The sequence below is a fragment of the Chrysochloris asiatica genome, unplaced genomic scaffold (assembly GCF_000296735.1).
Source record: "Chrysochloris asiatica unplaced genomic scaffold, ChrAsi1.0 scaffold00022, whole genome shotgun sequence".
Classification (NCBI taxonomy): Eukaryota; Metazoa; Chordata; class Mammalia; order Afrosoricida; family Chrysochloridae; genus Chrysochloris; species Chrysochloris asiatica.
Window position 1 is genome coordinate 21,216,389 of NW_006408540.1, and position 22,413 is coordinate 21,238,801.

Sequence of the window (22,413 nt, forward strand, 5' to 3'; positions counted from 1 at the left end):
AGTCTTAGGCTTTAGGAAAATATCACATTTATCTGTGGATTATCAAAGGCTCCGTGTATTAAATTAATACATGTAACAATATTAAGATGAAAAACACTTTGCCATTAACTACCAGTGGACTCATTTGTTACACTCGGGCCTATAGGGCCTCGAACCTCTGACCAGTCTTACACGGTCCACAACAATGAAGGCTGGAAACAAAGAGGAAGGATCAATAGTTAGAAAATATGGCCTTGGTGATAAAAATAATGCTGGAAATTGCATGATAGAGTTTTGCAAGACCAATGACTTATTCATTGCAAATACCTTTTTAAACAACATAAAAGGCAACAATACACATGGATCTCACCAGATGGAATACACAGGAATGAAATTGACTATATCTGTGGGAAGAGACAAACAAGTTCAATATCATCAGCCAAAACAAGGACAGGTTCCCATGCATTTGAATTGTGGTATTGCAGAAGAATATTGAAAGTACTGTGAACTATCAGAAAAACACACCAGTCTGTGTCAGATGATGTACAGCCAGAGTGCTTGTTTGAAGACAGAATGGTGAGATTTTCCTCTCATATTCCAGACATCTTATCAGGAGGGATCAGTCCCTTGAGAAGGACATGACGCTTGGTAAAGTGGAGGATCAGTGAAAAAGAGGAAGACCCCCAATGAGATGGAATGACAGAGTGGAAGCAGCAATGGGCCCAATGTAAAAACAATTGTGAGGATGGCTCAGGACTGGGCAGTGTTTCATTCTGTTGTGCATAAGATCACTATAAATCGGAACCAACTCAATGTCATTTAACAGTTAACAGCAATAGCATTAGACCTTATTACGACTTACCAGAGAAAGCAAGCTATCCTAATCAAGCAAAGGTCATACATTTAAATGATGTATTGTATTTTTTATTTCAATAGAAAAGTCAGTGTCTAGGAAATTACTATTATAAGAGTGAGGACAATCTGGCTATAATATATGAGCACCCACTGATGACTGAGATTAGTTCTACTTATTTTCCTGGTTCCCAGGTTATCTTCCTCCTTCATCACTGCCCAGTTGACTCATTATTTGCTACAAATTGGGCTGTGAATCTCAAGGTCAGCAATATGAAACTACCAATGTCAAGCAGAATGAGTTTCCCATTTCAAGAAGAATCATTCTTGAGTCAAGGGCGTATGAATCCAGTAGTTGCTCTATTTCACCATATCATAGATATTAATGCTGGTCCTTTATTTTGAAGGCTCACTAAAGGTATTTATTGAGATATATGATACATCCAGTTAACATGACCGATTCTACGGCCTTACAGATTTTATAAAATGTGTGGTGGTGGTTATGTGCCATGTAGTCAGTTCATAGCAACCCTCTACAGGGTTTCCGAGGCTGTAAATCTTTATGGGAGCAGAAAGCCTCATCTTTTCCCATGGAACAGCTGGTAGTTTTGAACTGCTGACCTTGAGATTCGCAGCCCGAATCATAGCAAATAAGAAATTTGCATACTTTATTATTCTGCTTATGTTTGTGTCTCTTATATTCTCTCCAGGTATTTTGTCTTAAGAATCTACAAATTTTAAAACTGAGAAATAATCCCATCAAAGAAATCCCTTCTGACATTGAAAATCTTAAGTACCTTCAAGTTCTCATCATGGCCTTTAATTTACTTACGTCTCTTCCACCTGGGTAAGGTTGATAGTCTGAGATCATGAATCTGACTTTTGAAAGCAGTTAGCAGCTTTTCATCCATTTAGTAATTCTTACTCTGTTCTATTTAAGAAGGTCTGGTAGCATAGTGGGTTACGTGTTGGCCAGCTAACCAAAAGGTCAGTAGTTGGAATCCACCAACTACTGGAAGATGAGGCTTTCTGCTCCCATAAAGATTTACAGCCTCGAAAACCCTACACAGTGTCACTATAAGTCAGAACTGCCCAATGGCACACCACCATTCTGTTCTATTTAGTTGATTTACTTCCTATTACGGTGTTAAAGTGCAGCCGGAGTGCTCCTTAGAGGCCAGGATAGCCAAACTTCGTCTCTCATACTTTGGACATATTGTCAGGAGGGACCAGTCACTGGAGAAGGATATCATGTTTAGTAAGGTGGAGGGTCAGAGAAAAAGAGGAAGACCCCCAACAAGATGGCTTGGCCAAGTGGCAGCATCGATGGACTCAAGCGTGGCAACAGTAGTTAGGTTGGCCCAGGATCGGGCAGTGTTTCGTTCTGCTGTGCATAAGTTCGCTATGAGTCGGTACCAACTCAATGGCACCTAACAACAACAATGGTGTTAAAGGAGTCCTGGTATGGAGCTGTAGAATAAGCACTGGACTGCAAGGTCGGTGATTCAAACCCACCAACCACTCCTCAGAAACCCTATACTGGTTGGCTATGAGTCAGAACGAACTCTACAACACGCAACCACCACCACCCAATTTATTTACCAGGATGTTTATTCAGTATTGTTTGTAAATAATTATGCAATAAATTGTATATTCAGATCCTGTAAAACTGTTCAGTCATTTAAAAGAATAAAGAAATGCATAAAAATGATACCATTTCTGTATAAAATATCTCTATACATCCCAAATATACACATCAAGGAAGTAAGAATGTTGCATTGGGGATTTTTTTTTTTTTTTCTGTTAGATCCATCTGTATTTTTACACAAATAACAAAAATTGTATGGCCCCTACCCTGATTCTATAGCCAGCCATTTTCCTAAGAAACTCTGTTTCCTTTTATTGGAGGATGGTATTTAAAAACCAAGATCTGGGCTCTGGATACACTTTTTATTATTGAGGTATCACTGTCAGCGGACAGGACTAAGCAATACATGTATGTATGTATACCAGTCCATGCATACAAACATATCTACAATGGTTTCTGTATCTATTCATCTGTCTCTATAAATCTAAATATGAATGTATCTATAATAATAATGATATACTTTAAATCACCACAACTGTCACTTTAGAATGTGTAAAAGTTCCTAAAGCAACTAAAACTTGCTACTAACTCAGGGCTCAGTATTTTGTTCATTGTTTAGGAATTGGGAAAATTAATATGAACACTTGATAATACTCAAAGAGATTTAAGGAACAAAATTGTATTTGTAAAAGCACTGCATTTTGATTAAATAACGTGGGGGCATGTCTGCACATCTTCAGCATACTGCAGCCAAGGATGAAAAATGTAACGGGAGACTTAACTTCATAGACCTCAGAAACTTTGAGCCAGCTGTGACATAAGTGAATATGTTCATTTGCAGAGCTTGTTAACTAACCAGGACTCTTAAACAGTGAAGGATGATGGTGCTGAATGCTTTCTTCTTCAAGTATTAATTGTTGTCAGAATTCGAGCTTGTGGAGCAAAGAAGGTCTGACAAAGAGTGCGTGGACTTGGGAGTGCAATTGGGTGACAAATACATGAAATCCAGAGAAGCAAACCATTCTGCATCATATTAGATCGTTCTGGCTCCGTGTAAATCCTATAGTTAAGCTGTTTTCATGATCACAAGCACTGACACAGATTCACTTTGAATTGTATATTTTCATTATAGTCATCAACTTAGCACATGTTCTTATTTTGTTATTGTTGGTGTTAAATGCCATCCAGTTGGTTCTGACTCATAGCAATCCTGTAAAGGGTTTATGAGACTTTACATCTTTGAGGGAGCAGAAAGTCTCATCTTTCTCCCATGGAGCAGCTAGTGGGCTCCAACTGCAGACCTTGTCGTTCACTGTCCAGTGCTTATCATATGGAGCCATCATGCTCCCAGATATTTATATGTTTGTTGTTGTTGTTAAGTACCATTGAGTCAGTTCCCACCCATAGCAACCCTGTATAGGGTTTCCAAGGAACAGACTAGTGAGCTTGAACCACTAACTTTACAGTCCAGCACATTAACCCACAGCGCCACACCAGGACTCCGATGTTCGTTGTTAAGTGCCATCAAGTTGGTTCTAAGCCCTGTATACGGTTTCCAAAGAGCGGCTGGTGAATATAAACCACTGACCTTTCAGTTCAAACTGACCTTGGTCCAGTACTTATCCTACAGCAAGCACCACACCAGGCCTAAGGGAGTCACAACCTAGGAACCTAGGAAACGTAGGGAAAGGCAAACAATTGAATAGAATTAAGTGAAATAATGAAGAAGCACCTTGTAAAATGTGAGGGTGGCATGGGACTCATTCTGGAGAGTATAAGATGACTCCCTGAAAGAGATCATTGATCCAAGTGCAACTGAGTATGAATTAGCCAGCTTAAAGGGAAGAGAGTTAGGATGGTGATAGGGTAGCTACTTCTCCAAGTAGAATTGACAACATATTTGCAAAGAAGAGAGTCATGAAATAATATATACAGAGTGGAATGAGGAACACTTGCAGTGTGGTGCTATTGGAGCTTGAGGGCCAGCTGTGTTTACAAATGAATTTGGTGAGGTAGGTGAGGACCAGACCACTCCCAGAGCCTACGTAAGTCAGGGTATATAATACATGTTTTACGCTGTATGCTATTAAAGCCACAGGGGAGGGATGGAGTCAGGCTTACATTTCAGGACACACTGGTGGCAGTGTGGGGGATGAAAGTGAGGGGATGAAACTGAACTCAAGGTGGCCAGCTAGAGTGGTATCACAGTGGTCCCAGCTAGAGAGGCATCACAGTGGTCAAGGCAGAGATGAAAAGAACTTGTACCAGGACAATGTTAGTGAGCACAGAAAAGAGGAAACAGATTGTTAAGGAACTGAAGTAAAATCTCCAAGATCTGGTGTTGATTAGTTACAGAGGTTGTAGGGAAAGGGACAGTCAAGGTGACTCCCAGATTTCAGTTCTGTAAAGTATAATTATTGTTATTCTTAATTGCAATTGATGTGCCCCCCATTACTTATGGTGACCCTATGCACACTGAATGAAATAGTATCTTATCCTGTGACATCCCCTTGATGGGTTATGGATGAGATCCAAAGGGTTTTCATTGGCTAATTTTTGGAGGTACTGCAAAGTCTTTCTTCCTAGTCCATTGTGGTCTGAAAGTCCCATGGTAACCTATTCATCATTGTACTAACACCCAAGTCTCCACTGACAGGTTTTGCCTGCACATGAACTGTTAGTTCTCCTTCATGGAAGGCAAGGATTTTCCCACCAATCCACTATTACTCTCAGATATTTATTGAGTCTATACTAAATTCTAGGCTCTGTCCTATGAGTCAGATTTACAATCATAAACAAAAGAGCATGCTTCTTTACCCTTTTTGGGTTATTGAGTCCAGGGAAGGATATGAGAATTTTAGCAAACACGTCAATAAATATTTAAATATGATATAAGGTCTATGTCTGAAAAGAACAACATAAAATGTATCAAGAGGCACATGACTTAAATTAAGATGTGAAGAAAGGTTTCTTTAAGGAAGTGGCATTGAAGTAGAGTCTCAGAGAAGAATAGGAAAAAAAGTATCTCAAGCAGTGAGAATAAAGTTTGTGGCAGGTAAGAGCTTGGACGTTTAAAAGGCTGTCAGAAAGCCAGTGTAGTTTACATTAGAAAGAGTTTATAGTCCAAGATGAGGGGCTACTTCCAGTGGAGCTTTAAAAACCATGGGAAGACACTTACATTTTATCCTAAGTACTAAGAGAAGCTTTTGATAGGTTTTATGCAGGAGAGTGAAAAGATTAAAGATGAATAGGTTTTAGGGAAAGAAAATGATTAATTCCATTTTAGATTATATGTTGGTTTTGAGATGTGTTGTCCATCACACAATTGGTTTTAGGTCTTTTAAACTCACAGGAGAGTTGTATGCTGAAGATTAAGCTTTTGATTGCCAGTATATAGTAGTTGAAACCAAAGAGAATCGAGAAAGCCATCAGCTGAGGAGCATTTCTGCAGAAACACCAATGTTTCAGGTGCAGTCAGAGGAAGGAGAAATGATAAAAACAAAAAAGATGCTCACATTGTATAAAGAAAACCAAGAATATCATGGAAGTCAAGTGATTGGATTTGTTCTAAAAAGAAGAGTGATCAATAATGTCAAAAACAATAGAGGAATTTAGTCAGATTAAAATTGAAAATCATTTCAGTGGAATAGTGGGATCAGAGAGTATTTTAATATAGTGTTTTGACCAGTCTTTGGAGAAGTTTTGGTGTAATGGGGGAGGAGAAAGATTAGATAAAAATGAAAGGGAACATGAGATCTTAGAAACTTTTTTTGTTTTTTTTTTTAAAGTTTAAGACATTGTTTTATTTAATGCTGTACAACAAATGGCACCCACCACTGGTCTGTAAATTTATCATACTGTGGTGGCTTGTGTATTGTTATGATACAGTAAGGTATGCTACGGGTATTTTAAATACCAGAAGACAGGTTTCAGATGAGCTTCCAGACAAAGATTAGGAAGAAGGGGAGACTGATTACTTCAGAATATTTAGTGACTGAAAACCCTATGAATAGCAGTGGAACACTGTCAGCACCAGAATATTGAAAATTGAAACACAATGAAGAACACAGAATATTGCCAAATATAGTGCCATAAGATGAACCCCTCAGGTTGGAATGCACTCAAACTACAACTAGGGAAGAACTGCCTCCTCAAAGTAAAGTTGACTGGGATGATGTGAATGGAGAAAAGCCTTCAGGACCTTCACTTGCTGATGGGGCACAACTCAAAATGAAGAGACACAGCTGTGAACATCCATTAATAATCAGAGCATGGAATGCATGAAGTATGAATGTAGGAAAATTGGAAATTGTCAAAAATGAAATTCAATACATAAACATAGATATCCTAGGTGTTGGTGAGCTGAAATGGACTGGTATTGGCCATTTTAAATCTGACAGTCACATGGTTTACTATGCTGGGGATGACAAAATGAAGAGAACTTATCAAGAGAAAAAAAAAGAACTTATCAAGATCTATCTTGAAGTGCAATGTTGTCTGTGATAGGATAATATCCATCTGCCAACAAGAAAGACCAGTTAATACCACTATTATTCAAATTTATAGAACAACCACTGAAGCTAGTGAAGATGAAATGGAAGCATTCTACCAACTTCTTCAGTCTGAAATTGATCAAACATGTAACCAAGATGTATTGATAATTACTAGTTATTGGAATGCAAACATTGAAAACAAAAAATAAGGATCAGTAGTTGGGAAATAAGGCCTTGGTGATAGAAATAATGCTGGAGATCACATGACAGAATTTTACAAGACCAATGACTTCATTGCAAATACCTTTATTAAACAACATAAATGACAACTATACACACATGGACCTCACAAGATGGAATACACAGAAATCAAGTTGACTAAATCTATGGAAAAGCTCCATATCATCAGCCAAAACAAGACCAGGGTCAGACTGTGAAACAGACCATCAGTTGCTCATATGCAAGTTCAGGCTGAAGCTGAAGAAAATTACAAGCCCATGAGAGCCAAAATATGTCCTTGGACATATCCCACCTGAATTTAGAGATCATCTGAAGAATATATTTGGTGCATTAGACAATAAAGACTGAAGACCAGAAGAGTTGTGGGATGACATCAAGAACATCAGACAAGAAGAAAGCAATAGGTCATTAAGAAGACAGAAAGAAGGAAACGACCAAAATGGATGTCAGAAGAGACTGTCAAACTTCCTTACCAGAGTAAAGATGCTAAAGCAAATGGAAGAAATGAGGAGGTAAAAGAGTGGAATAGAAAATTTCAAACAGCAAGACAAGTTGGGAAGACAAGTTCAAATATTATAATGAAATGTGCAAAGACCTGGAGTTAGAAAACCAAAAGGGAAGAACACACTGAGCATTTCTCAAGCTGAAGAAAAAAATTCAAGCTTCTTCTTGAAACATTGAAGGGTTATTTGGGCAAAATATTGAATGATACAGAAAGCATCAAAAAAAAGATGGAAGGAAATACTCAGTCACTGTAACAAAAAGAAATGGCAGATATTTCACCATTTCAAGAGGCAGCATATGATCAAGAGCCAGTGATACTGAAGGAAGAAATCCAATGTGAATTGAAAGCATTAGCAAAGAGCAAGGCACCGGGAATTGATGGAATACAAATTGAAATATTTCAACAAACTGATGCAGCACTAGAAGCACTCAAACGTCTATGCCAATAAATTTGGAAGACAGCTACCTGGCCAACTGACTGGAAGAGATACACATTTGTGTCCATTCCAAAGAGATGTGACCCAACGGAATGTGGAAATCATTGGACAATATCATTAATATCACATGCAAGGAAATTTTTTTCTAAAGATAAAACAAAACAGCTGCAACCATACATTGACAGAATTTACAGAGGTTCAGGCTGAAGTTGGAGTTAGAAAAGGATGTGGAATGAGGGATCTCATTACTGACATCAGATGGATCTTGGAGGAAAGCAAAGAATACCAGAAAGATGTTTGCTTGTACTTTATTGACTATGTAAAGTCTTTCGATTGTGTGGATCCTGACAAGCTGTGGACAACAATGTTGCAGAAAATGAGTATTCTGGAACACTTAATTGTGCTCATAAGAAACATACATAGATCAAGAGACAATTGTTCCAACAGAACAAGGGAACATCAAATGGTTTAAAATTAGGAAAAGTGTGCACCATAGTTGTATTCTTTCACCATACTTTTCGGTCTGTATGATGAAGAAATAATCTGAGAAGCTGGATTATATGAAGAAAAACATGGCATCAGGTTTAGAGTAAGTCTTTTTAACAACCTGCAATATGCAGATGTATAATCTTGCTTGCTGAAAGTGCAGAGGACTTAAAGTACCTACAGATGAAGATCAAAGACCACAGCTTTCAGTATGGGTTGCACCTCAATGTAAAGAAAGCAAAAATCCTGATGACTGGATCAATAAGCTGCATCCATATAGATGGAGAATAGAATGAAATTGCCAAAGACTTCATTTTTCTCAGATCAACCATCAACACTCATGGAAGCAGTCAAGAAACCAAATGATGTATTGCATTAGGCAAATCTGCTGCACAAGATCTCTTTAAAGTGTTCAAGGGCAAAGATATCAGTTTGAGGGCTAAGATGCGCCTGACTGAAGCCATGGTAATTTAAATAGCTTCATATGTATTTGAAAGTTGGACAGTGAATAAAGAAGACCACAGAATTGATGCACTTGAGTTATGGTGTTGGAGGAGAACAAACAAACAAAACAAACAAATCTGTGTTGGAAGAAGTACTATTATTCAATTTTATAGAATACTCCTCAGAAGCCAGGATGGACAGACGTCGTCTCTCATACTTCAGACATATTATCAAGAGAGGCTAGTGCCTGGAGAAGGATATCATGCTTGTTAAAATGGAGGGTCAGAGTAAAAGAGGACACCCCCCAACAAGATGTGGATTGGCACAGTGGCAGCAGCTATGGGCTGAAAAGAATCAATGATGTGAGACTGGCACAGGACCAGGCAGAGTTTTGTTCTGTTGTGCATAGAGTTGCTATGACTTGGTACCAACTCAATGGCACCTACCAGCAACAACACAACAAATACCACAAGTCGACCCTTTGAGCAAATGGGAGTTTCTTTTCTAACAGTTGAAGAGGCTAAATTCTGGGAGCCATCTCAAGAGGCAGGCTTTCTCTCTGTCGGCTTTCGGGGAAGACCTTTTCATCAATCATATCTGGAGTCTAGGAGTTTCTCAGCACAGTAACCTGGAGTCCAAAGGACATACTCTGCTCCTGGCTCGTCTTTCTTGGTGGTAGGAAGTTCCTCTAATCTTTGCTCACTTATTCATTCTTTTTATATCTCAAAAGAGATTAACTCAAATTACAACCTAATCCTGTAGATTGTATTCTGCATAATCTGCATAACTGCCTCTAATCCTGCCTCTTTAGCATCATGTTGTTGTTAGGAGTCAACTCAAACTCATAGCAATCTATGCACAACAGAACAAAACACTGCCCATGTCCTGCTCCTTCCTCACAATTGTGTTATGCTTAAAACCATTGCTGCTGCCAGTATGTCAATCCATCTTGTTGGGGTCTTCCTCTTTTTCACTAACCCTCCACTTTTCCAAGTATGATGCTCTTCTCAAGCTACATATCCCTCCTGATAACATGTCTGAAGTATGAACGAAAAGCTCTCCATCCTGGCTTCTATGGAGCTCTCTGGCTGCACTTCTTCCAACATAGATTTGTTTGGTGATCATATGAATTTAACCTATACATTTACTAAAATTCTTTAAATCAAATATCTAACATCTGTGCATTCTAGTTTATGTCCATACTATTTTGCTTAATTACCTTAGAGTGTGTATATAAGATGAGCCAACATGAAAGTAGGAGAGCCCAGCCTTTTTAGAGCTAGGCAGAACTGGATTCAAGTCCTAGCTACACCCCTTGTAAATTATCAAGGAATAGTCAACTCTCCCATGCTATGTATGCTTGGGTATTTATAACCATGAAAATCGCTTTAATATTTTAACTGTCTTGAAAAATAAAGAACAGTAAATCAGCTAAAAAAAATCTGAGTGCATTTCCTTTTGCTAAAACGTTTGGGTAGAACAGAAAAGGTAAGAAAATAAATACATTTTGATCATGTAATTTACCCTTTATATGAACAGTGAAACATATGTAATTTTTAGACTCAAACCCTAGAGGTTGATTTTACAAAAGTTATGCAGATACAAGTGTCATAAAGCTTAGAGTTGTGTAGACATAATTAGCTGAAAAGGCTAAAGGCCTTCATCTTTTTCACATTCATCATTAAAAAGTCATTTCAGGATCTGTCCTGAAGTACAACACTACCCGTAATAGGATAATATCCATACTTCTACAGAGAAGACCAGTTTTATGACTATTATTCAAATTTACGTACCAATCTATAATACCAAAGATGAGAAAACTGAAGTTTTTACCAACTCTGCTATCTACAATTAATCAAACATGCAATCAAGATACGGTGACCATTACTGGTGATTGGAATTATGACAGTTGGAAAGAAAAATGTATTAGCAGCTGTAAAATATGACCTTGGTGATAAATACAATGATAGAGATCACATTGCAAAATTTTGCAAGACCAATAACTTACTTATCACAAATATGAGGAAGCTTCATGTTTGCGGAAAAATAGAATTAAGAAGTAGGGAATTTTTCTACAATTTTCTTTATGCTATCTCATATTTTTGTCAGTAACATAAATGTTGAATATACATGTGGATCTTGCCAGATGGAATGCATAGGAATCGAATTAGTTATATCTGTGGAAAGAGACAATGGAGAAGCTCCATGTTCTCAGTCAGAATGAGGCCAGTGGCCAATTGCAAAAGAGGCCATCAGTTGTTCGTAGGCAAGTTCAAAACAAAGCTGAAGAAAATTAAAACGAGTCCATGAGAGCCAAAATATGATACTTAGTATATCCCATTTAAATTTAGAGACCATATCAAGAGTCAGTTTGACACATTGAGCGCTCATGACAAAAGACCAGATGAGTTGTGGGATAAAATCAAAGAAATAATACATGAAGAAATGAAAAGGTCATGTAAAGGATTATTGTTGTTGATAAGTGCTGTCGAGTAGGTACCTCCCAGCAACACTGTACAGGGTTTCTGAGGAACAGCTGATAAACTTGAACCGCCAACCTTGTGGTTCAAGCCAACCTTGCAGTCTATCACATTATTAACCCACAGCACCACACAGGACTCCACTTAAAGGATAGGAAAGACCAAAATGGGGATCAGAAGAGACTTTAAAACTTGCCCTTGAACATAGAAATGCTGTTGCTGTTAAGTGTTGTTGAGCTCATTATGACCCACAGCGGCCCTGTATCGGATTTCTGAGGAATGCCTGGTAGGTTTGAACTGCCAAACTTGTGGTTAGCAGTACAGTGCTTATACTACAGCACCACACCAGGACTCCTAAACATATAATAGCTAAAGGAAAAGAAAGAAATGCTGATGTAAGTGTCAGCAGAAGATTTCAATGGATGGCTCACAAAAACAAAGTAAAATCTTATAATGAAATGTGCAAAGACCTGGAGTTAAAAAAAACAAAGAGAGAAGAACACACTTGGCATTTCCCAAAATGAACAACCTGGGGGGGTGGCGGGGGATCTCAAGTCTTGAGTTTCAATATTGCAAAATTCTATCAGCAAAACATTGAATGATGCAGGAAGCATCAAAAGAAGATGAAAGGAATACACAGTCACTATATCAAAAAAATTAGTAGATATTCAGCCATTTCAGGAAGTGGCTAGAGGTAGGTAGTTTAAGAATTGATGATACTGAAGGGAGAAATCCAAACTGCATCGAAGGCACTTGTAAAACAAGAAGAGCAGCAACAAAAAAACAAGGCTCCAGGAATTGACAGAATTGACTGAATGTTTCCACAAACTGATAGAGGTCCTCACTGGGCCATGCCAATAAATTTGGGAAACAACTACATGACCAACTGACTATAAGATCCATAATTTTGAAAGGTTATCCAACAGAATGTGGAAATTATTAAACAATATCATTAGTATCCCATGAAAGTAAAATTTTTCTGAAAATAATTCAAAAATAATTACAGCAGTACATCAACAGAGAGCTACCAGAAATTCAAGCTGATTTCAGAAAGGGATATGCCAATAATGGTTCAATATTAGAAAAGCAATCAATGTAATCTACAACATAAACAAAATGGGCAATAAAACCCACAGGATCATACCGATTAATGCCAAAGAGGCATTTGACAATGTCTACCTCCCATTCCTGATATAAATAAAAAACAAAAAAGCCCACTAATTGAAATAGGCATAGAAGAGAAATTTCTCAACATAATTAAGCACTCATATACAAAACTAAAGGAGCTCTGATAGCATAGTGGTTACGAATCAGGCTGTTAACCTCAAGGTCAGCAGTTTGAAACTACCAGCTGTTCCATGGGAGAAAGATGAGGCTTTCTGCTCCCGTAAAGATTTGCAGCCTTGGAAACGCTGTGAAGGGTCACTATGAGTCGGAACCGACTCCACGGTACTTAACAACAACATACAAAACTAACAGCTAACACCACTCTCAATGGAGAGAAACAAACCATTCTCCTTGTGAACAGAAACCAGACAAGGATTTGGAATGACTCCTCTTCAATATTGTGCTGGAAGCCTCACCCAGAGCTGTAAGTCAAGAAAGGTAAATTAAAGGCATCCAAATTGGCAAAGAAGAAGTAAAATAAACAAACAAACCAAATTATAAGATAATAAAACACCTTAATAATAAGAAAAGAAGTAAAACTCTATTTGCAGATGATACAATCCTATACTTAAAAAATCCCAAAGACTCAGCAAGAAAATTATTGGAAATCGTTGGAAGATTCAGCAAAGTGGTACAGTACAAGATCAACATCCAAAAATCAGTTGGATTCCTTTATACTAATAAAGAGAGTTCTGAAAAGGAAACCAGGAAAACAATACCATTTGTAACAGACACTCAAAAGATTAAATACTTAGGAATAAATCTAACCAGAGAAACAAAAGACCTATACAAAGAAAATTGCAAAAAAACTACTATTAGAAACTAAAAGAGACCTACAAAAATGGAAGAATGTATCATATTTGTGAAAAGAAAGACTTGATATGGTGAAAATGTCCACATTTCCCAAAGCAATCTATAGATACAATTCTAACATAAATCCCAACATCATTCTTTAAAGAGATGGAAAAACTAATCACCAACTGCATGTGGAAAGGGAAGAGACCCCAGATAAGCAAAGCTTTACTGAAAAAGAACAAAGTAGGATGCCTCTCACTTCCTGATCTCAAAACCTACTACATAGTCACAGTAATCAAAACAGACTTCCTGGTACTAGTACAATGAAAGGCATGCAGACCAATGGAACAGACTTGAGAATCCAGAAGCAAATCAATCCACTGACACTCAGTTGATCTTTGGCAAAGGACCCAAATAAATTAAATAAGGAAGAGATAATCTCTTCAACAAATGGTGCTGGAAAAACCAGAAATCCATTTGCACAAGCATGAAAAAAAGACTTTTATGTCACACGATATACAAAAACGACCTCAATGTAGATTAAATATTTAAATGTAAAACCTAGAACTATAAAGATCATCAATGAAAAATTAGGGACAAACTTAGGGACTCTGGTGCATGGCATAAATGCACTATCAAACATAACTGAAAAGAAAAACAGCAGAAGAAAAAAATAGACGACTGTTGTTAGATGCCATCGAAGCAGTTCCAATTCATAGAGAACCAAAGTGGTCCTGTGCCATCTTCATAATTGTTGTTATGCTTGAGCCCATAGCTACTTCCACTGTGCTGATCCATCTCTCATTGGAGATCTCCCTCTTTTTGCTGACCCTCCACTTTAACAAGCAGGATGTCCTTCTCCAAGAACTAGTCAGTCTTGAAATATGCTCAAGTATGAGAGATGAAGTCTGCTATCTTGGCTTCTAAGGAGTATTCTCACTATACTTCTTCCAACGCAGATTTGTTTATTCTTCTGGCAGTCCATGGGTCTTTGAATAGTCATTCCAACATCATAACTCAGATGCATCAATTCTTCTATGGTCTTCCTTATTTACTGTCCAACTTTCACGTGCGTATGAGGCTATTGAAAATACTATAGCTTGAGTCAAGCACACCTTAGTCCTCAAACTGACGTCTTTGCTCTTGAACACTTTAAAGAGGTCTGGTGCCACAGATTTGCCTAGTGCAATACATTGTTTTATTTATTGACTGCTGCGTCCATGAGTATTGATAGTCAATCCAAGTAAAATGAAGTCTTTGACAACTTCAATCTTTTCTCAATTTATTGTGATGTTTTTCATTGGTCCAGTTGTGAGGATTTTTACATTGAGGTGCAATCCATACTGAAGGCTGTAGTTTTTTGATCTTCATCAATAAGCAATTTCAGTTCTCTTCTGTCAGCAAGCAAGATTTTATCATGTGCATATTGCTGTTTGCTAATGAGACTTCCACCAATCCTGACATGACATTCTTCTTCATATACTCTAGCTTTTCAGATTATTTGTTCAGCGTACAGATTGATTTTAAGCCATTCATTGTCCCCTTGCTCTGTTTGAACAACTGCCACTTGGTCTGTGTACAGGTTCCTCATGAGCCTGTAAGTGTTCCGGAACACCCATTTTTTTTTTTCCATTGTTTTTCATAGTCTGTCATAATCTTCACAGTTTTTGCATAGTCAATAAAGCACACAATAAATCATCTTTCTGGTATTCTCTGCTTTCAGTCAAGATCCATCTGACATCAGCAATGATATCCCTAGTTTCATGTTCGCATCTGAATCTGGCTTGAATTTCTGACTGTTTTCTGTCTATGTACTATTGCATCTGATTTTTAGTTATCGCCAGCAAACTTTTACTTGTATGTGATATTATTTGATGATTTCTGCATGTCATTGGGTCCCTTTCTTTGGAATGGGCACCAATATGGATCTCTTCCAATTGGTTGGCCAGGTAGTTGTCTTTCAAATTTCTTGTTATAGATGAGTGAGCAACTCCAGTGCTGTATCAGTTTATAGAAAGATTTCAATTTCTATTCCATCAATTCCTGGAGTTTTATTTTTCACCAGTGTTTTCAGTACAGCTTGGATTTCTTTCTTCAGTACCATTAGTTCTTGTTCATATGCCACCTCTTGAAATGGTTGAAACATTGACCATTTCTTTTTGGTACCATGACTTTGTGTATTCCTTCCATCTTCTTTTGATGCTTTCTACTTCATTCAATATTTTGTCCATTGCTGTTGTTAAGTGTTGTCTAGTTGGTTCTGACTCAAAGCAACCCTGTGTATGGTTTTGAACCACTGACTTTGTGGTTATCAGTTCAGTGCTTATCCTACAGCACCACACCATTTTACTCATAGAATCTTTTAGTATTGCAAAGCTTGAATGTTTTCTTCAGTTATCTCAGCTTGAGAAATACTAAGCATGTTCCTCCTTTTGTTTTTCTAACTCCAGGTCTCTGCACATTTCATTATAATATTTGACTTTGTCTTCTCGAGCTGCCCTTTCAAATTTGTTGCTCAACTCTTTTACCTGTTCATTTCTTCCATTCACTTTAGTTTCTCTATGTTGTTGTTGTTGTTATTAAGTGTCATTGAGTCAGTTCTGGAGCAGCTCTACTCTGTCCTGTTGTTGAATCCTGTTGAGTTGATTCTGACTCATAGTGATCCTACTAGGGTTTCTGAGGAGCAGCTGTCTCAGAGGGTCACTAAAAGTCAGAACTGACTCAACAACAAAGGATTTTGGTTCAATAGGAATACAAAATGGAAGATGTTTGTTAGGGACTGTGATGAATGCCAGACTATAGCCCTTCAGTTCCAGTCTTCAAGAAACAACTGCTTCCCCACACCCACAACCCCCTCTAGCCCTTCATCTGTGGTCCCCTTCTCCCTCCTCTCCCCACCAGACAGAGTCCTCTTTGTTACAGAGTCTTTGTGTTGTTTGGTTCTTACTGTTGATTTCAAACTTAATGGAACGAAAGACCAAAGACACTTCACTAAGGAAATCTTCCTGCAATCAAGAAAAAATACACCTAAATGTTGACAGTTTCTCTGGTGCCTTTTCTAGATCGCACATCATCTGCCCTAAAAATCGCAAATCAATATGAATGACACCAACCTTAATGAAAGCTATGTATATTTCAAGATCTTAGAAAAAGTAGTTTCTATATACCTCTTGAGTATTTAACCCTTTACTAATAAAGGATTTCTAGTGAATGATAAACATGTAATTATTTTTACAATTCATTTTCTCTTCCCACTAAAGGTTATTTAACTTGCCCTATCTCGAGGAACTTGACGTTTCCTACAATGGCATTACTTCTATTCCAAATGAAATCCAGAATCTCAGGTATTTGGAAAGTAGTAAGTACACATAAAGTCATGTGCCCCTTAAGGCTATCTCTGGTGACTATTTCAATGGAGAAAATTGAGTCCTTTCATTAATTTAATAGCCATTAAGTGTACTATACGAAGCATAATGTATACTAAAATGCAATTTAAGTGATTGGTTGATGCACACTATTTTTGTTTTTGAGACAGCATAATATAATGTTCATCCATGTTTTGAGATGTTTTGTGGATTCACCATTATACTTAAACAGTTCCTAGTATTCCGTTCTGTACATGTACATGTCTGTTTTACATCCATCCATTGATTGATCCTTTGGGAGGATTTCTTTTTCTTTACATTGAGGTGAAATCCATACTGAAGGCTGTGGCTTTTGATCATCATCAGTAAGTTCTTCACAACTTCTTCACTTCCAGCAAGCAAGGTTATGTTATCTGTGTATCGCAGGTTGTTAATGAGTCTTCCTCCAATCCTAGTGCCATGTTATTCATATAAGCCAGCTTCTTGAATCATTTGCTCAGCATACAGACTGAATAAATATGATGACCTTGATGGTGTTTAAAATGCCAGCGGCACAGCAACACACAAACCACCACAATACAAAAAACTGACATATGAGTTCCAACTCACTTTATTGTTGTTGTTAAGTGCCATTGAGTCAGTTTTGACTCATAGTGACCCTGTATAGGGATTCCAAGGAGTAGCTGTTGGATTTGAACCACCAGTCTTTTGGTTAGCAGTCCAGAGCTTACCTACAGCTCCACACCGGACTCCAAGTCATAGTGACTCTATAATAAGAAAAAGTAGAACTTTTTCCCATGGAACTGCTGGTGTGTTCAGATCACTGATGTTTTGGTTAGCAGCCTAGCATTTACCCACTGCTCCGCTAGGGCTCCTGCTTCATTATACAGTACTATATGGTGTGGCACTGTAAGAGCAACACTGGATTGCTAATCACAGGTTGCTGGTTCAGGTCCACCAGCTGCTCCTCAGAAACCCTACACAGGGTCATTATGAGTCAGAACTGACTCGACAGCATACAACAACAAAATTACCTATATTATGGGCAGTACCTGGGTGATACCTGGTTGAGTGCTCTGTTACTAGCCCAAAGGTTGGTAGTTCAAATCCATCCAGATGCTACTTACAAAACAGACCTGGCAATCTGTTTCTGAGAGGTCACATCCTTGAAAACCCTGTGGACCAGTTCTACTCTGCATGAGTCACCATGGAAAGGATGGAAACAAACAACAGTATCCGTGTATTACAATTCTTGTAACATGGTGTTCATTAGCCTTGCCATGTTTACAGATGTTATTTCTGATTCCATCATGATAAGACATGCTGCAAAGAACCTAAACACATGTGTTATGTGTAATATTCATAGGAATTCACCTAATTGCATAAAAACTTATGGTTTATTTTATAAGTAAAGTCTCTTAAGAAAATACTTAGGTATTGTTGTTGTTAAGTGCTGTCAAGTTGGTTCCGACTCGTAGAGACCCAGAATAGGGTTTCCAAGGAGCAATTAGTGAGCATGAACTGCTGACCTTGAGGTTCGAACTGACTTTGCAGTCCAGAGCATTAACCTGCTGTACCACACCAAGACTCCACTTATACTTGTATTTTTATTGGTGCCAAATTTGATATAATTTTTCAAGAACATTGGATCCGAATCTAAGCTCAATAGTATAAACAGCATGAATCCATTTTAAAATACAATTTCCTTTGTACGTAGATCACTTGAAAAACTGAGTGTGAATGGGAATGAACTGACTTCCTTCCCATCTGGAATGTTGAAGCTGAACCTGAGGAAAATCCTATTTGATAATAATTACACGCATCCTCATTTTTGGAAAGAGAATTCTTTCAATAGCCCACAGCAGCTCAAGTGCATTGCTTCTTCATTCTTTTACAAAAATAATCTGCAAATGTATTATGATGTGATCCCAGAAAAAGTTCAAAAACTATTAATATGGTGAGCAAACTCAAAACCCTTTTAACTTTAACCTCAACATACTTTTAGACATTTAAAATGTCCTTTATCACAGTCCCCACACAGTAGTATGACTGTTAATATACACACATATGCACACACACAGTTATCCAAGTTGCTTCTCTGGCTTCTGAATTTTGACTCATTTAAAAAATATTCTCAAGCTATTCCATACTATATATTATATCCAATATGAAGCTAGGATTGCTGAAATATAGCCAGAAATATCTATACAGCTGTTATATAAATCTTTTCTATGCATTATTAAGACATAGTAGTAGGTTCCTCAGAGGGGAAACTGTCTCAGTATCAGTGGCACTGTGGAGAGTAATGTTTTTTTCTCAGTCTCTGCCCTTGTAGAGATCAGGAATGGAATGGTTATGCACAGAGAGACTTTTGTCCCTTGGACATGACCACTGTTGGAATCACTGTCTAATCTCAGGACTGGGTTCGTAAGCTCCACACACTTGCCGTTCCTCAGGCTCGCCTGACATTTCTTTAAGATAGTGTAAGACTGTGGAACTGGAGTACTAGGATAAGTCAAAAAGTAGTGCTATAAAATCATAGAACACTTATTAAACAAAAATATCAAAATGTCAAGTTCTTGTTTCTGCACATCTCCTCCATCTAGGTCTATATGCTCTGAAGGCACAGATTCCATCACTCTACCCTTCCCTCTTAGATTTACACCACATCTTGATGGCAGTTTGGGCATCCACGAGGGGTTCAAGTCATATTCCTTTTTAATGTTCTTGAGTTTTGAGAACAAAATGATATCTGAAGGGGCAAGATCAGGGCTCCAGGGTGGATGGGGTAAGACGTTCCAAGGAAATTCATATAGGACAGCCCTTCATATCCTCAAAGAATGAGGAAGTGCCTTGTCATGGTGGAAAAATAATTCCTCAACACAAGTTTCTTGGCCTTTTTCTCACCAACGAGTTTTCCATTTTCTTCAAATTTCTTCACAATAAGCCCCTGTGATTATCCAGTGAGGTTTGATAAAATCTGTCAAGCTTACCCTTTTGGAATCTGAAAAAACAATCACCATAACCTTCTGAATTAACCTCTTGGCTTTGAATTTAACTGACCCAGCGGATCACCTCAAAAGCCATTGCTTTGGTTTAACCCCTTTTTGAAGACTTCATTTTGCTCAGACCAACCATCAACACTCATGGAAGCAGCAGTCAATAAATAAAACAATGTATTGCATTAGGCAAATCTGCTGCACGAGACCTCTTTAAAGTGTTCAAAAGCAAAGATGCCAGGCGAGCACCTGACCCAAGCCATGGTATTTCAATTACCTCATATGCATGTGAAAGTTGGACAGTGAATAAGGAAGAACATAGAAGAATGGATGGATATGAGTTATAGTATTGGAGGAGAATATTAAAAGTACCATGGGCTGCCAAAAGAACAAGTAAATCTGGGTTAGAAGAAGTACAGCCAGAATGCTCCTTGGAAGCCATGAGGGGCAGACTTCGTCTCTCATACTTCAGACATATTATCAAGAGGGACCACTGCCTGGAGAAGGATATCCTGTTTGGGAAAGTGGAGGGACAGTGCATTACCCTGCAGTGCCACCCCAGGACTCGCAATAAAGGGTTGTTATTGTTAAGTGCCATCGAGTCAATTCCAACACATAGCGACCCTACATAGGGTTTCCGAGGAGTGACTGGTGAGCTTGAATGGCCAACATTGCAGTTCAAACTGACTTTGTAGTCTCACGCATTAACCCACAGTGCCACACCAGGACTCTTGAATAAACTGGTAACCATTGGATACGCTGAAAAAGTCAACTTAAAAGAATAAATCAGTTCTAGAGCTATCAATGCACATGAGATTTTATTGCACATGAGAAAGTAAGGGAAATCTCTAAGGGCAAAAATGTTTAAAAGGAATAGAACCTAACTGTTATTAAGCACTATCAAGTTCAATTTGATTCATAGAGACCCTATAAAGGGTTTGAACCGCTGACCTTGCAGTTATCAGTCTAGTACTTATCCTACAGTGCTACACCAGGACTCCAGAACCTAATTTATTGTTGTTAAGTGCCATTGAGTCAGTTCCGATGCATAGCACTCTTGTATAGGGTTTTCAAGCAGAGGCTGGTAAGTTTGAACTGCCAGCCTTGCGGTTAGCAATCCAGTGCTTACCCAACAGTGCCACATCAACCTCCAGAACCTAACTAGTGAGTGATGAACACACATGAGGTTAAGAGGTTTGGACCAACCATAAAGTAAGAAAGTTGACTATGAGATTCTTAAGTTTAATATGGACCAGGAAAGGGCTAAGTGGTCCCAGAACAACAAAAAAGTATCCTTCTCCTGATAGAATAAAAGCTTTGGAGAGAAATACCCTCAATGTAGACTTACTGGAGCCCAGAAGATTCAGTTCAACTGAACACTAGCTTGTAGTTAAAAAGAAATAGTAAATACAGAAGGAAATAAGCCATCAAGAATAAAAGTAGCAAAATCAATCAACAAGTGAAGATCTCCAATTACCTTAAATAATTAGTATTATTTGTATAACATAAATACTTTGTGTTTAAAGAAAATTTTGAAAATGATGGAGTGATATAATCAAATATGATTTGTCAAATATGAAAAGTTTAAAATAAAGTGAAAGTTTAGAAACTAAACCTGTAATACTATACTGCCACTGAGTGATTTGGACTCCCAGCGGCCCTGTACAGGATCACAGAAGCTATGAAACTTTATAGACGTGCAATGCCTCATCATTCTCCCACAGAGCTACTGCTGGGTTTGACCTGCCAACAACCCTCACAACTGGACCAGTAGACATCAGAATAAAGAGAGAAAATGCTCAAGTTGCCATGATTTCAATTCACTTAGATCCACAATCAATGCCTATGGAAGCAACAGTCAAGAAATCAAAGGATGTATTGCATTGGGTAAATCTACTGCAAAAGTCTTCTTTAAAATGTTGCTTTGAAAATGAAGGTATACCTGACCCCAGCCGTAGTATTTTCAGTCACCTCATATGATTATGAAAGCTGGACAATGAATAAGAATGACCAGAGAAGATTTGGTACATTTGAAATATGGTGTTGGTGAAGAATATTGAACATACCATGAACTGCTGGAAGAATGAACAAATCTCTCTTGGAAGAAACACAGCCAGAATGTTCCCTACAAGTGAGAATGGTGAGACTTTATCTCAAGTGCTATAGACATGTCATCAGGAGGAACCAATCCCTGAAGAAGGACATGACGCTTGGTAAAGTAGAAAGAGGGTCAATGAAAAACAGGAAGGCCCTCAACGAGATGGACTTGTTGGCTGCAAAACATATATACAATGGCTGCAATAGTGAACTCAAGCATAACAATTGGGATGACACAGAACCAGACAGTGTTTCAATCTGTAGTACATTGAGTTTCTATCATTCAGAACTGACTCAACAGCACCTGACAGCACACTGCACTCACCTCTGCCTTCTACTCTGCTGAAGGTGTGTGCATCCACAGCATTGGTGGTTCAGCTTATCCAAGAGCAGCCTCAAATTCCCTTCTGAGTTGGGAAAGGGGAATTAGCTTGGATGCCAGGAGAAGGGAAGGCTATCTGGGAATCTAGTACGCTGATTTTCAATC

The 22,413-nt window shown here is 38.1% G+C and overlaps 1 protein-coding gene across 1 annotated transcript in view; it reads left to right on the plus strand.

Moving 5' to 3' along the window:
• LRRC63 (leucine rich repeat containing 63) overlaps positions 1-22,413 on the plus strand; it is a 79,187-nt gene that overhangs the window by 49,874 nt on the left and 6,900 nt on the right. Inside the window, exons 6-8 of the mRNA XM_006837688.1 lie at positions 1,542-1,678; positions 16,726-16,809; positions 18,548-18,787. Of these exons, the coding sequence (XP_006837751.1) occupies positions 1,542-1,678; positions 16,726-16,809; positions 18,548-18,787 (461 nt within the window). The remainder of the gene's footprint in view (positions 1-1,541; positions 1,679-16,725; positions 16,810-18,547; positions 18,788-22,413) is intronic.